This window comes from Lepus europaeus, chromosome 5 (assembly GCF_033115175.1).
Source record: "Lepus europaeus isolate LE1 chromosome 5, mLepTim1.pri, whole genome shotgun sequence".
Taxonomy (NCBI): domain Eukaryota; kingdom Metazoa; phylum Chordata; class Mammalia; order Lagomorpha; family Leporidae; genus Lepus; species Lepus europaeus.
The window spans coordinates 10,347,512-10,359,580 of NC_084831.1; the positions used below are offsets into that span (position 1 = coordinate 10,347,512).

At 56.8% G+C, this 12,069-nt stretch overlaps 1 protein-coding gene across 1 annotated transcript in view; it reads left to right on the forward strand.

Annotated features, from left to right (window-relative positions):
- Positions 1 to 10,993: 10,993 nt before the first annotated feature.
- Positions 10,994 to 12,069, forward strand: part of FHAD1 (forkhead associated phosphopeptide binding domain 1) — a 121,439-nt gene continuing 120,363 nt past the window's right edge. The window contains exon 1 of the mRNA XM_062193859.1: positions 10,994 to 11,086. Coding sequence (XP_062049843.1) covers positions 10,994 to 11,086 — 93 coding nt within the window. The remainder of the gene's footprint in view (positions 11,087 to 12,069) is intronic.

The window sequence follows — 12,069 nt, forward strand, 5'->3', positions numbered from 1 at the left end:
ATGTATTATGTTAGATGATGAGCTAAGTAATCCAGTAACTATATTAAGTTGATTATTGTACGACCCGAACCGCTGCCCATTCCTGGCACTCGCTATTGTACACTCCCCTTCCCTCCCTCTGGCCAGATGTGACCCTACCCTGACCCAGGCCCAGGAATGTAAAGTAATTATCTATACCTATAGGGTTCAAAGCTTTAGATAACAACCAGCCACTACCCCGGAGTCAGCAGCTGCGATGTTGGGACTTACCAGAAGTGTCAACTTGATCTACAGCATCCCCTTAACACTTGCTTGTACATGGTAATAAAAACTCTGTAACAATTAGGCTCGGGGCTTCTCGGGGGGCTTCCTCTCCTGGAGGCACTGAGAGGCCCGAGTTCGAACTCGAAATAAAAACGACCCTGCTTATTAGCTTCAACTTCGGTCTCTGGTGGTGTGATTTTCGGGGGACCACGGACTTGGGGCATAACATAAAGAGGATCAGTCATAGGAACAGAAAGAAGGGCACAGAGTTCAGAGGCTGCCTGGGACAAGCGCACTCCACACCGAGTGCCTGGGGTCAAGTTCCCTGCTCCTCTTCCAGTCCCGATTCCTGCTAATGCACAGCCTGGGAGGTGGCAAGTGGTGGCCCAAGTACTTGGCTTCTGGCCGTGTACCTGGGAGACCAGGATTGAGTTCCAGGCTCCTTGACTTTGGCCTGGCCAAGTCAGCTGTTGCAAACATCTGGGGAGTAAACCAGCAAGTGGAAACTTGTTTCTCTCTCTCTCTCTCCTCCCTTTCAAATAAATACAAAGAAATTTACATTTTAAGAGATTTATTCTATATTTTTTAAGGCAGAATAAGAGAGATAGGGAGAGTCAAAGAGAGAGAGATCTTCTATCCACTGGTTCAACCCCGAAATGGCTGCAGCGGCCAGGGCTGGGCCAGGCTGAAGCAAGGAGCCTGGAGCTCCGTCCAGGTCTCCCCCGGAGGAGGCAGGGCCCATGTCTGTGGGCCAGCTTCTGCTGCCTTCCCAGGAGCACTGGGGACTGGATGGGAAGCGGAAGAGCCGGGACTTGAACTGGTGCCCTGCCGCGGGTTGCCGGTGTCTCAGGCAGCTGCTTAACCCGCTGCACCACAACCCTGGCCCCAGAAACTAAAGTTTTTAAAAAATGGAAAGTGGAGTGGTGGCTGCCAGGGCCTGGGAGGAAGGGCAACCGGGGCATTCGTGTCCAGTGGGGGCTGAGTTTCAGCTTTGATGGGGGAACAAGGGCTGTAGATCGGGTGCACAGCCACACAAAGATGCTGAACTACTGAGCTGCACCCTAAAAACGCCAGCGTCCTAGACGCGTCGTGTGGATTTCACCACGGGCAAACATAAATCTTTTTCAAACGTGGGGAGAAAGGAAGCTGACGGCTCAGCCTGTTAGAGCTGACACCGCAGAGCCATCGCAGCAGCGGTAAAAATGGGCCGAGCGGGAAGTCAGACGGAACATCCTCATCTCACCACAGCACCTGAGCGCCAGCACCGGCGGCTCGCGCAGACCCCAGGGGCGGTGGTGACCGCTGAGGTCACTGGGCCCTGCCTGCCACTCACACAGGGGCCCGGATGGGGTCCCAGCTCCCGGCTTCAGCCTGGCCCAGCCCCAGCATCGCTGGCACTTAATAGAGACCTCTCTCTCTCTCTCTCTCTCCCCCTCTTCTCCCCTCCTTTCCTCCCTCTCTCTCCCAACATTTCAAATAAGTGTTTTAAACATCACTAGACGTCCAAGCAGCCAGTGGATATGGACAGGAGTGAGTGAGCCGAGAGCCCCCCCCCCAACCCCCCAAGGACTGCATTGAGCAGACGCACAAGCTAAAATAACTCCTTGTTATTTTTGGAAAGATTTTTAAATGAGCAAGGAATGAGCTGATCAACAATGGCCAGCATTTGACCTCAGGAGTTTGCGGGACCTCAGGGAGAGCGCCCTTGGACTTCTGTATTTTGGGCAACTTCCATTCTGGTGGGAGAAACGGATTTATCTACGTGGAACAACCCGGGGCGGGACCCAAACGCTACCGAAACGCATGCGCGAGAAGCGGTGGGATGCACAGGGGAGCGAGGGCTACATCCAAAGAGCTTCTCAGCCCAGCAGGGTGTGGCTGGAGACGCAGAAACAGAGCCCCGGGAGCGCCCCATGAGCCAGGTTTCCACCAAAGGACATCAATCCAAACGGTAGACTAAAAGGATTTGCACACATTGGCTCCCGTGGGGGGCGCCCGACATTTCCCCGCCCCACACTGACACCTGTCTTCTGGAATGTTCTGGGTCACCATTCCCCTTTGGGGACCACCCCTTCCTCCCAGGCTCCCCCCAGCTTGGCTGGCGCCTCCTCACACTGCAAAGATGAGCATGTGACGTAAGCTTGGCCAACCAGAGCAGAGAAAACCCCTGGGCCTTAGCAATTGGCTTGCAAATGGGCCTACGACCCAGTCTTTTAGAGAATCTCAGGATAAAGACTCTTCTTCCTGGGATTCAAAGCTGACAGGATCTAAGGGCTGGGGCTGGGGCAACCATTTTGTGACCATTTTATGGAGATTCTGTTGAGGCTGGATCCACATGGTCGACAACGCTGCTGAGAGCTGGACAGAGGCTGAGGCACGGCTTAGGCCCTATTGGCTTTTCACCTTTAGTGACCAGTGAATTTGCTGTCATGGTGAAGCCAGTCTGACTCACTCTGCAGAAAGAGCCTGTGTCCCCCCAGTAACTCATGGAAAGTCTGCAATGCACTGTGAAAGACACAGACAGGAGGGCGGGCCAAGCACCTGCAGGTGGCGGCTCAGCGCCTGGCCCCTCTGCCTCGCACTTTACTTATTTATGTATTTATGTATTTATTTGGAGAGGCAGAGTTATAGAGAGGTCTTCCATCCATTGGTTCACTCCCCAAATGGCCACAACTGTCAGAGCTGGGCCGATCCGAAGCCAGGAGCTTCTTCCGGGTCTCCCACCCGGGTGCAGGGCCCCAAGCTCCTGGGCCATCTTCCACTGCTTTCCCAGGCCACAGCAGAGAGCTGGACTGGAAGAGGAGCAGCTGGGGCATGAACCGGCGCCCACAGGGGATGCCCGCACGCAGGCGATGGCTTTGCTGGCTACACCATGGCACCACCACCCCCCCCCTTGTGCTTAGCCTTCCTTCTTACCTCTTTCCCAGCCTCTATTCCCTCGCTCGTTCCTCCCCACGCCCACCCCCCTCACCCTCCCACCCCACCCCCGCCATCCTGAGCTCTCCCCGTCTTTCCCTCTCCACCTTTAAAGACATAGCTCAAACACTTGCTGTTTTTTAAAGCCTTTCCCAGCCTCCCAAAACCACTCCAGGCAGAGGACTGGTCCCCCTGCTCCGTCCCCTCGGAGCCCCTGTTGGGGCCCCAGGCCTCCTGCCCGGGATGCTAATTAGCTGAATGTTCCTCTCTCCCTGGCTTCTGACACTGATCCAAGTGCAGACCCGGATTAGATCCTCTTAGATCCTCGAGGCTTGAGTTTCAAACACCAGGCAGTGCTCAGGAGAGGCCAGCAAACACGGTGGACGCTGAGGCTCGGGCGAGGGACCGGGAAGAAAAGAACAGTTGTTCTCGGGAGGCAGGTCTGTGGCGAGGCAGCGAGGAAGGCGCAGGGATTGGCCGTGCTTGCACGGAACCAACGGATTCCAGGAACAGAGCAGAGACGTGGAGAGCGGTGCGAGGCGGCCCTGCTTGGGAGAGAAGGGGAAGGGTGTGGTGAGAACACCCCGAGAGGAGACAGTGGAGATGGGAAAGGAAATGACAGAAAGATGCTGGGAACCTCTAGGAGGTGACTCAGGATGAGGTCATCCAAACGGGCTGGAAGGAGACCCACGGCGCTGTCCAGCAGGGCAGGGAGCCCAGCCCGTCACTGTAGCCACAGCCGGGAGGGTCCTCGGGCAGCGGCCGGACGATGCGGGGCTGTCCAGGCAACAGGTGGCTCTGGGCTGAGTTGATGCAGCCCGGGGTAACTGGGAATCCTCCCGGGGCATCAGCAGCCAATAATAACACAGGCACGCAAGAGAGCAGGCACGAGGGACGGCTTCCTATGCACCCCTCGAACCCACAGTCTGCCTGCGTGGCCCCCACTTTATAGAACAGGGAAGTGAGGCACAGACAATAAAAGCCCGGCCCCCCAGCGGCGGCATGGGCTCTCCGTGGTCAGTTTTCAGGCAGAACATGCACACAGACCCCTGGCAAAGCTCAAGGAAGCCAGGGGAGACAGAGAGCGAGCGAGGTCTTCCATCCACTGGCTCACTCCCCAGATGCTGCAACAGCTGGGGCTGGGCCAGGCTGAAGCCGGGAGCCAGGAGTGCCATCGGGATCTCTCTCATGGGTGCAGGGCCCTGGGCACGTGGGCCGTCTTCTGCTGCCTTCAGAGGTGCAAAGGGAGTGCGGGAAGAGACTTCTGGCTCCGGCTCTGGAGGGCGTCCCCGCAGCCCAACTGCATCAACGGGGCGGGGGGGCGGGGGGGGCGGGTTCCGCTGAGCTTTGCAAAGGGTCACTCCTGGGCCACTCTCCAGGGCGCTCACTCCCAACGCTGGGGTCTGTGCCAACAAACCTGCATTTGTAAACCCTCCCAGCGGGTCTGGACATTTTGAGCAAACATCCCACCCTAAATGGACTTCGGTGACCATCTACCGTCCATCCATAGCAGCCAGCACCAGGAGGCAGTGGCCAGAAGACGCTGGCGCTGGGGTGGCCTGAAATCAGGCCGGTGGTGATGGAAGGAAGGCACAGCCGGCGACCCGGGGGAGGCCGGCAGACACAAAGCAAGCAGAGGGCTGAGTGCAGGGCAGGGGGCTGGAAATATCCCCCTCCCCAGCAGGAGGCCGAAACACTCATGGGCTCCGAACAGGCCACTCCGCCTGGCGCTCCCCCAATCCCGCACCTGCCTGGGGCGGTGGCCCCACAGCCACTTCCAACAAAGAGGACTGAATTCTGCTACCCGCACGCTGGTTCCAGAGCACGGCGAATACTGAGCCAAACCTCTTCTGTGTCCCCTCCTGGGGCCCCTGCTGAGACCTCTGTGCCTCGGTTTCCCCATCTGCGGAATGGGACAGGCCGGAGTGGGGGGGTCGGCTACGGCACGCGGCAGGTGCTCCCCCGCGCGGCCGCACGCAGGCCACGCCCCTCACCTGCTCGGCCCGGCCCCTCGGCGTTGCCATGGCGACGCGCGTACACAGGCCGGCGGACGCGCGAGGTGCGGGTCGCCGGCTGGAGACTCCGCGGGAGTGAGGCCGGGCGGCCTCCGCCCGAAGGGGGCCGGCGCCTGCCGAGCTGGCGGGGCGCTCTGCGGACGACCGGGCGTGGGCTTCCTGCTCCCTCCAGGTGAGTGCGGCCCGGGGAGGGGCGGCGAGGGGACGTGGAGCACCGGGCGGGGCTGGCTCCGCGAGGACGGGGCTCGGGGGACAGACAGAGGTGGGTCTGTGCGCCAACACCCGCCTCTCCCCTAAGCGCAGCCGGCGCCTGGCCCCAAGCTGGCCGGCCCGGGAACATGGGCCCCTCTCAGATGTCCCCAGGGGCACCTCTGGGATTAGAAGGGGCGCCCTCTGCTACCCCTGATTTTGGGTGACACCCACGCGGCGGCGGTCGGGGAGGTCCCCTAGCCTGACCGCTCCCTCCCAGGCCGCTTAAGAAGCGTGGACAGGAGTCCTGCTTCCGCAGCTCAGCGCCGCGCACCTGTGGCCAGGAGGGCTCTCTTGCTCCTCGGTCTCCAGGTGCTCTGTAGCCTGGGGGAAGCACTGCTCCAGTTTCATCCATTGGGGTTACTTCCCAGAGTGTGTGTGGGCAGGCAGGAGGCTGCACAGGGCACCGCTAAAGTGAAGATAACGGGCCCCACCCAGACCGCTAAGCAGGTGCACTCAGCATTTCCCAGAAGGCCACCTAGCGTGGACCCTGCAGGGGAAGGTGAAAGGCGGCTGCGGTCAAGGGCTGCCAGTGCAGGGCTCACCCGAGGGCACCGTGCTGTGCGTTCATTCTGCAAGTAGGTACTGAGCACCGGGGAGGCGGCAGGTGCAGCAGCCCCCAGGGCCAGACGTGGAGTGAGGGACACTCGGTAGGGACTGCAAGGGCCTGGGAGGTTCTCCTAGCTCAAGCGATACGTGAGCCGCTCAGCTTAGCAGAAGCAGGCAGAAGATTGGAAACACCTGGGCCAGAGGCAAAGGCCTCTGTTACTCACAAGGTGTTCACGGAGCTTCTCCTGGCCCCACAAACCCCTCCGGGGACGCAGAACAGGCAGGTGGATGCCAGGCACACAGTGAGTCTGTGTCCGGGCTAAGGAGCCCACACCCAGGAAGACCACATCTTTTAAAGGGGCAGGCTGCGAACCCGCAGCACTCGCACCCTGGAAGGAGGCACCGTGTGTTTTAAAGGAGCCCGCCCTCTGCCCTAGATGGGGCTGCCCGACCTCTGTCCCCCCAGGCTGCTGGCCACACCCAAGTCCTAGGAAAGATCTTCTGGAACAAAATTTCTCAGTGCTGTGGCACCGGGATGGGTACCGATAGAAACCCACAGAGAACTGTCTCTTACGAAAGCCCTGGCTCTCCCGGGACATCCCAGGGTGCTTGGGAAAGTGCGTGAAAAAATGGCATTAAAAGATACGCTTAGCTGGTTGGGCTCCCACGGCCCACGCCCGGGCTCCTGGGCTCAGCTCCTTGTGCCAGCTTCATGCTCCTGCAGCTCTGGGGAGGTGACGCACCTGGTTGGGTTCCCGTGACCGTGAGGATACCTGGAGTGAGCGGTGGTGACTCAACTGGTTGGGTTCCCGTCACCGTGAGGATACCTGGAGCGAGACCAGCTTCCAGCTTTGGCTGATCCTGGGCCGTTTCAGGCATTTGAAGAATGAACCTGCAGATGGGAGCTTTGCATGCCCATCTGTCCATCTGCCTGTGACTCTCAACTAAATACATTTTTAAAAGATGTTTGTTGGGGGCCGGCACTGTGGCATAACGGAAGTCACCGCCTGCAGTGCCAACATCCCGTGTGGGCTCCAGTTCAAGTCCTGGTTGCTCTACTTCCAATCCAGCTCTCTGCTATGGTCTGGGAAAGCAGAAGATGGACCAAGTGTTTGGGCCCTTACACCAGCATGGAAGACCCAGAAGAAGCTCCTGGCCCCTGGCTCCTGGCTCCTCATTCCTGGCTTCAGATCAGCCCAGCTCTGGCCATTGCAGCCATCTGGGGAGGGAACCAGCAGATGGAGATCAATCGATCTATCATCTCTCTCTCTCTCTCTCTCTCTCTCTCTCTCTCTCTCTGCCTCTCTGTAACTCTGCCTTTCAAGTAAATAATTAAATTTTTAAAAATAAAAGAAGTTTGGTGCAAGGATTTTGAGATCTATGTGTATAATAGGGTCTTCAAGAAGTTTGTGAAAGGGGCTGGCACTGTGGCATAGTAGGTCAAGTCTCCACCTTTGGCACCAGCATGCCACGAGGGAGACCTGGAAGAAGCTCCTGGCTTCGGATCAGCCCAGCTCTGGCCATTGTGGCCATGTAGGGAGTGAATCAGTGGATGGAAGACCTCTCTCTGCCTCTGCCTCTCAAATAAATAAATATTTTAATAAAATTAAATTTAAATCTCTACCTCTCAAATAAATAATCTTTTAACAAATTTAAATCTTCATAAAAATGTATACTGTGAAAAATATACATGGATTTCAAACTTTTTTTGCACCACAATAAATAAAATAAATTAAAAAATGTAAGTCTGTTTTCCAAGAACCTTTTTTTAAAGATTTATTTATTTATTTGAAAAGCAGAGTTACAGAGAGAGGGAGAGAGACAGAGAAAGAGCGAGCTCCCATTCCCTAGCTCACTCCCAAATGGCCCCAAATGAACTGGGCCAATCGAAGCCAACAGCCAGGAGCTTCTTCCGGGTCTCCCATGTGGGTGCAGGGGCCCAAGGGGATTTGGGCCATTTTCCACTGCTTTCCCAGGTGCATTAGCCGGGAGCTGGATTGGAAGTGGAGCAGCCCGGACTTGAACTGGCACCCACGTGGAATGCTGGTACTACAGATGGCCACGTTAGCCATCACACCACAGCACCGGCCCCTCCGTGAGCTTCTTGAAGTACCCTCATACATCACAGTGAAAAGGAAAGTAACAGCAAGTGCGTTCCTAACTAAAGGAACGTGAGGGGCTAGCACTGTGGCGTCCTGGGTGAAGCCATCACTTGCAACACCAGCATCCCATGTCAGAGCGCCGGTTCGCGTCCTGGCTGCTCTGCTTCCGATCCAGCTTCCTGTTGATGCGCCTGGGAAGACAGCAGAGGATGGCCCAAGTGTGTGGACCCTGCACCCACGTGGGAGGCCCACGTGGAGTTCTGGGCTCCTGGCTTCAGCCTGGCCCAACCCTGGCTGTTGGGACCATTTGGGGAGAGAACTAATAGATGGCACTCTCTCTCTCTCTCCCTCTCCCTTTCTCCCTCCCCCTTCTGTCCCTATACCTTTTGAATGAATAATAAACAAATCCTTAAAGGAACAGGACAATGGCAGAGGAAGTCGAGAACAAGGGAGGATGCCCGAGTGAGCTAGGCCGGCTCCAGAATACAGTGACGGGGCTGTGTTTAGCCAGGGTGGTCGGGGTGAGAAACTCGCAAGCGAATCATCTGAGCATGGGGCAGAGTTCCAGAGCATTCCCTGTGGTGCTCCCTGGAAGAGACACGCTCTCAGGTCTCCCTGGAGGTTGAGGCTTGGCTGTGGTCTTGTCAGCTGCAGGTGAACGATCCAAGCCGTCTGCTGGGGCGTGGTCCTTTTGGAAATGCTTCCCCCCCCCCCCCCATTAATGACAACTAACTTAGCCATTTATTCTGTTTCTCTCCTCATGCAAGTGTCTGTGTTTGTGGGGGTGGTGGGGCTGGCGATGGGCCTCGGAGCTTACACACACAAATACCCGGTATATTGCCCGAGTCTTGCTCCACGTCTGGGACCAAGGGTAATGTATAAAGGACAGAGCCTCATTTCTGGCTCACGGGTGAGAAGTGCGGGAGTGGGCAGCTGTGTCTAAGAGTGAGGGCCTGGGGCGGGCAGGTGCAAGGTGCAGGGTGGGGCTTGCTTTCTACCAGCCTGCTTTGCTCCAACTAATCCAGTCCCACCAGAGGCAGAACTCACCCACCAGGGCAAGGGCTGCACCCTGTGACCCAAACCCCTCCCACCCGGCCCCACCTGTGTGGAGGGATGGAAGGCCCAACGAGTTATTCAAACCGTGGCACCCAGGAGGGCCTCTTCCTTTCGAGGACGGACTCCTGGCTTCAAGGACGTTCTGTCATTGCCAAGTGCCCTGCCCTCTGCGTCTCCCTCCCTGCTCGCCCCATCGCTGCCCTGCCCAGGGGAGAAGCTGAGGTGCCCAAGGGTTTCCAGGCCAAGGTCCCCGTGTGCTCTGCGGCCTCCTGCCTCCAGGTGAGCTCGGCTTCCAGGAGCCTCAGCTTTCCCCTCTGTAGAATGGGCACAGTAACGAGGCCTGCCTTGCAGGAGCCACAGGATGACAGGGTGCCCGACACTGCCCTGGGCAAGTGATAACAAGAAGTGACAAGGAGGGGCAGGTGCAGCCCTGAGAGCCCAACCGGTCACTCAGCAACTGCGGCTGTGTTTACTCACAGTTCAGTGACGTCACCATTCGTGAGTTTTAGGTAGAAAAGAGGAGACCGAGAACTTAGTTTGAAGTGCGTCAAATATAAGATGCATGCGTGAATGAATGGCTATGTGACAAAGAAAATAGACAAAAATTTCCATTGTGCTGTCGAGGCTGTGGATAGAGAGAGATTTCCCACCTAGTTCTTTCCAGCTTTTTCATAGGTTTGACATGTTCTCCATAAAATGTTGAGGGGCAAATATGTACAGGCCCCTGTCGCCCGGCCAAGCTATCCTCTTATCTCTGTCTTTAGAAAAACTTCCCCAGCCTAAATATAGGACGAGAGGTGGTGACGTAAAAGAGACTGTTATCTCATGCCTGCTTCTTCGAAGACCGACCCTTGGCACTTTAAGATGTGCTGTAAAAGTTTGGTGTTCCTTGGAGAGTGTTGAGAGTTTGAGAAGCCCAGGTTAACAACAATAGAAGCAGAACCGATGTGCGCTGGGCACGCTTCTAGAATCTTCACGTGTGTTGTTGCATTTGAGCTCACAAATCCATTTTACAGAGGAGCAAACTAAAGCACAGGGAGAAATTAAGTAGCCCACCAAGGCCACAGAGTGAGCGCATGGCCGGTTGGGGATATTGAATACGAATAGTAGCCCATCAAGGCTGTAGAGTGTGTGGCCGGTTAGAGATATTGAACACGAATACTTGATACATCAGAGAGCTAACCCCATACCAGGCCTACTGGGAAGTAGATAGCAGTTATCAGTGAACCTCAGCTTTGTTGTTGAGTTGTTTTAGCTTTTGTTTGTTTGGGCCCTAGGAAATGAAGAAATGTCTTCTATTGGAACATTAGAACCATACTCTAAGGAAAGATGGGGTTCTTTTATAGCTGTGTTTTATGTATTTGAAAGGTGGAGTGACAGAGAGAGAGGGCGAGATCTTCCATCCACTGGTTCAGTCCTCACGTGTTCCGCAGCAGCCAGGGCAGGGCCAGGCCAGAGCCAGGACTCCATCCAGGTCTCCCACATCGGTTGCCAGGGCTCAAGTACTTGATTCGCCTTCCAGGCCTTCCCGGGAGGATTAGCAGGAAACTGGGTTGGAAGTGGAGCAGCCAGGACTCGAACCCAGACTCTGATGCGGGATGCCAGTGTCATAGTCGGCAGCCTAACCTACAGCACCACGATGCTGGCCCCCAGAAGAAATGGCTGTGGAGGCAGGCAGGACCGCCCTTGTGGTCAGGGTCAAGGCCATCTGTCCACTCCCCGCTCTGCTGGTTTCTCCCTTTGGGCGTGGACTGGGGATGAATGATTTCGTTAAGTCTAAACATGATGTCGTTGACTGATCGGAGGACTGCATTTTTCTAACAAAATTCGTTCTGAAAACTTTGTGTAGGGAACGCGGAGAGGATGAAAGCCTATCTGAAGAGCGCGGACGGCTTCTTTGTCCTCAGCAAAAGCACCACAATCGGACGGCACGAGGACTCCGACCTTGTTTTGCAGGTGAGAACTCGTGCCCCGCGGCCCCACCCCTCCTCAGCCCTGGCCCCTCCAGAGGTCCTTAGTGCGCTGTGGAGCTGCCACACACACACACACACACACACACCCCGCTTTTTTAAGATTGATTGATTGATTTGAAAGGCAGAGTGACACAGATAGAGATCTTCATCTGCTGGCTCACTCCCTGGATGGCTGCAAAAGCCAGGGCCAGGCCAGGCTGACACCAGGATCCAGCAATTCTGTCCTGGTCTCCCATGAGGGTGGCAGGGGCCCAAGTACTGGAGCCATCATCTGCTGCCTCCGGGGGATGTGTGCAGTAGCAGGGAGCTGGATCAGAAGTTCAGTGTAGCGAGACTTGAAGTGGTACTTCTCCATGGGGGGTGGGCATCGCAGCCAGTGATTGAAATGGTACTCCGCCATGGCATGTATGGGGGCCGGCATCACAGCCAGTGGTTGAAGTGGTACTCCGCCATGGCGTGGCCGGCATCGCAGCCAGTGATTGAAGTGGTACTCCGCCATGGCGTGGCCGGCATCGCAGCCAGCGACTTGCCCTGCTGCATCCCCACGCCCGCCCCACGAGGTGCAGTGGGCACACCTGGCAAATAGCCCCTTCGTCTGTGATGAGCTGAGCCCCCAGTGCCCGATCGCTGAGTGAGCCGCGTTTGCCTGGTTAAGCAGTGGAGCTGAGTGCAGTGCAGGGAGAAGCCCCCCGGCCTTGGCTGAGCGGATCCAGATGTCCCTCCCACCACCCCCTCCCCAAGAGCATCCCCCTTTCCAAAGCCCCTGGGGACTGCTGGGAGCCCCTGGGAGCCCACAGAGCTCCAGGCAGTAGATGGGGCTGGGCCCCGGGCTCGGCCACACGCCCTCTCCTTCCATTTCATCCTGATTCAGCTGGGGTTTGGGCCAAAGCCTCAACCCGTGACCACCCAGGAAGGAGGAGAGGATAATGAAGACAGCGGGTGGAGCCTTTCTAATATTGAATGGGA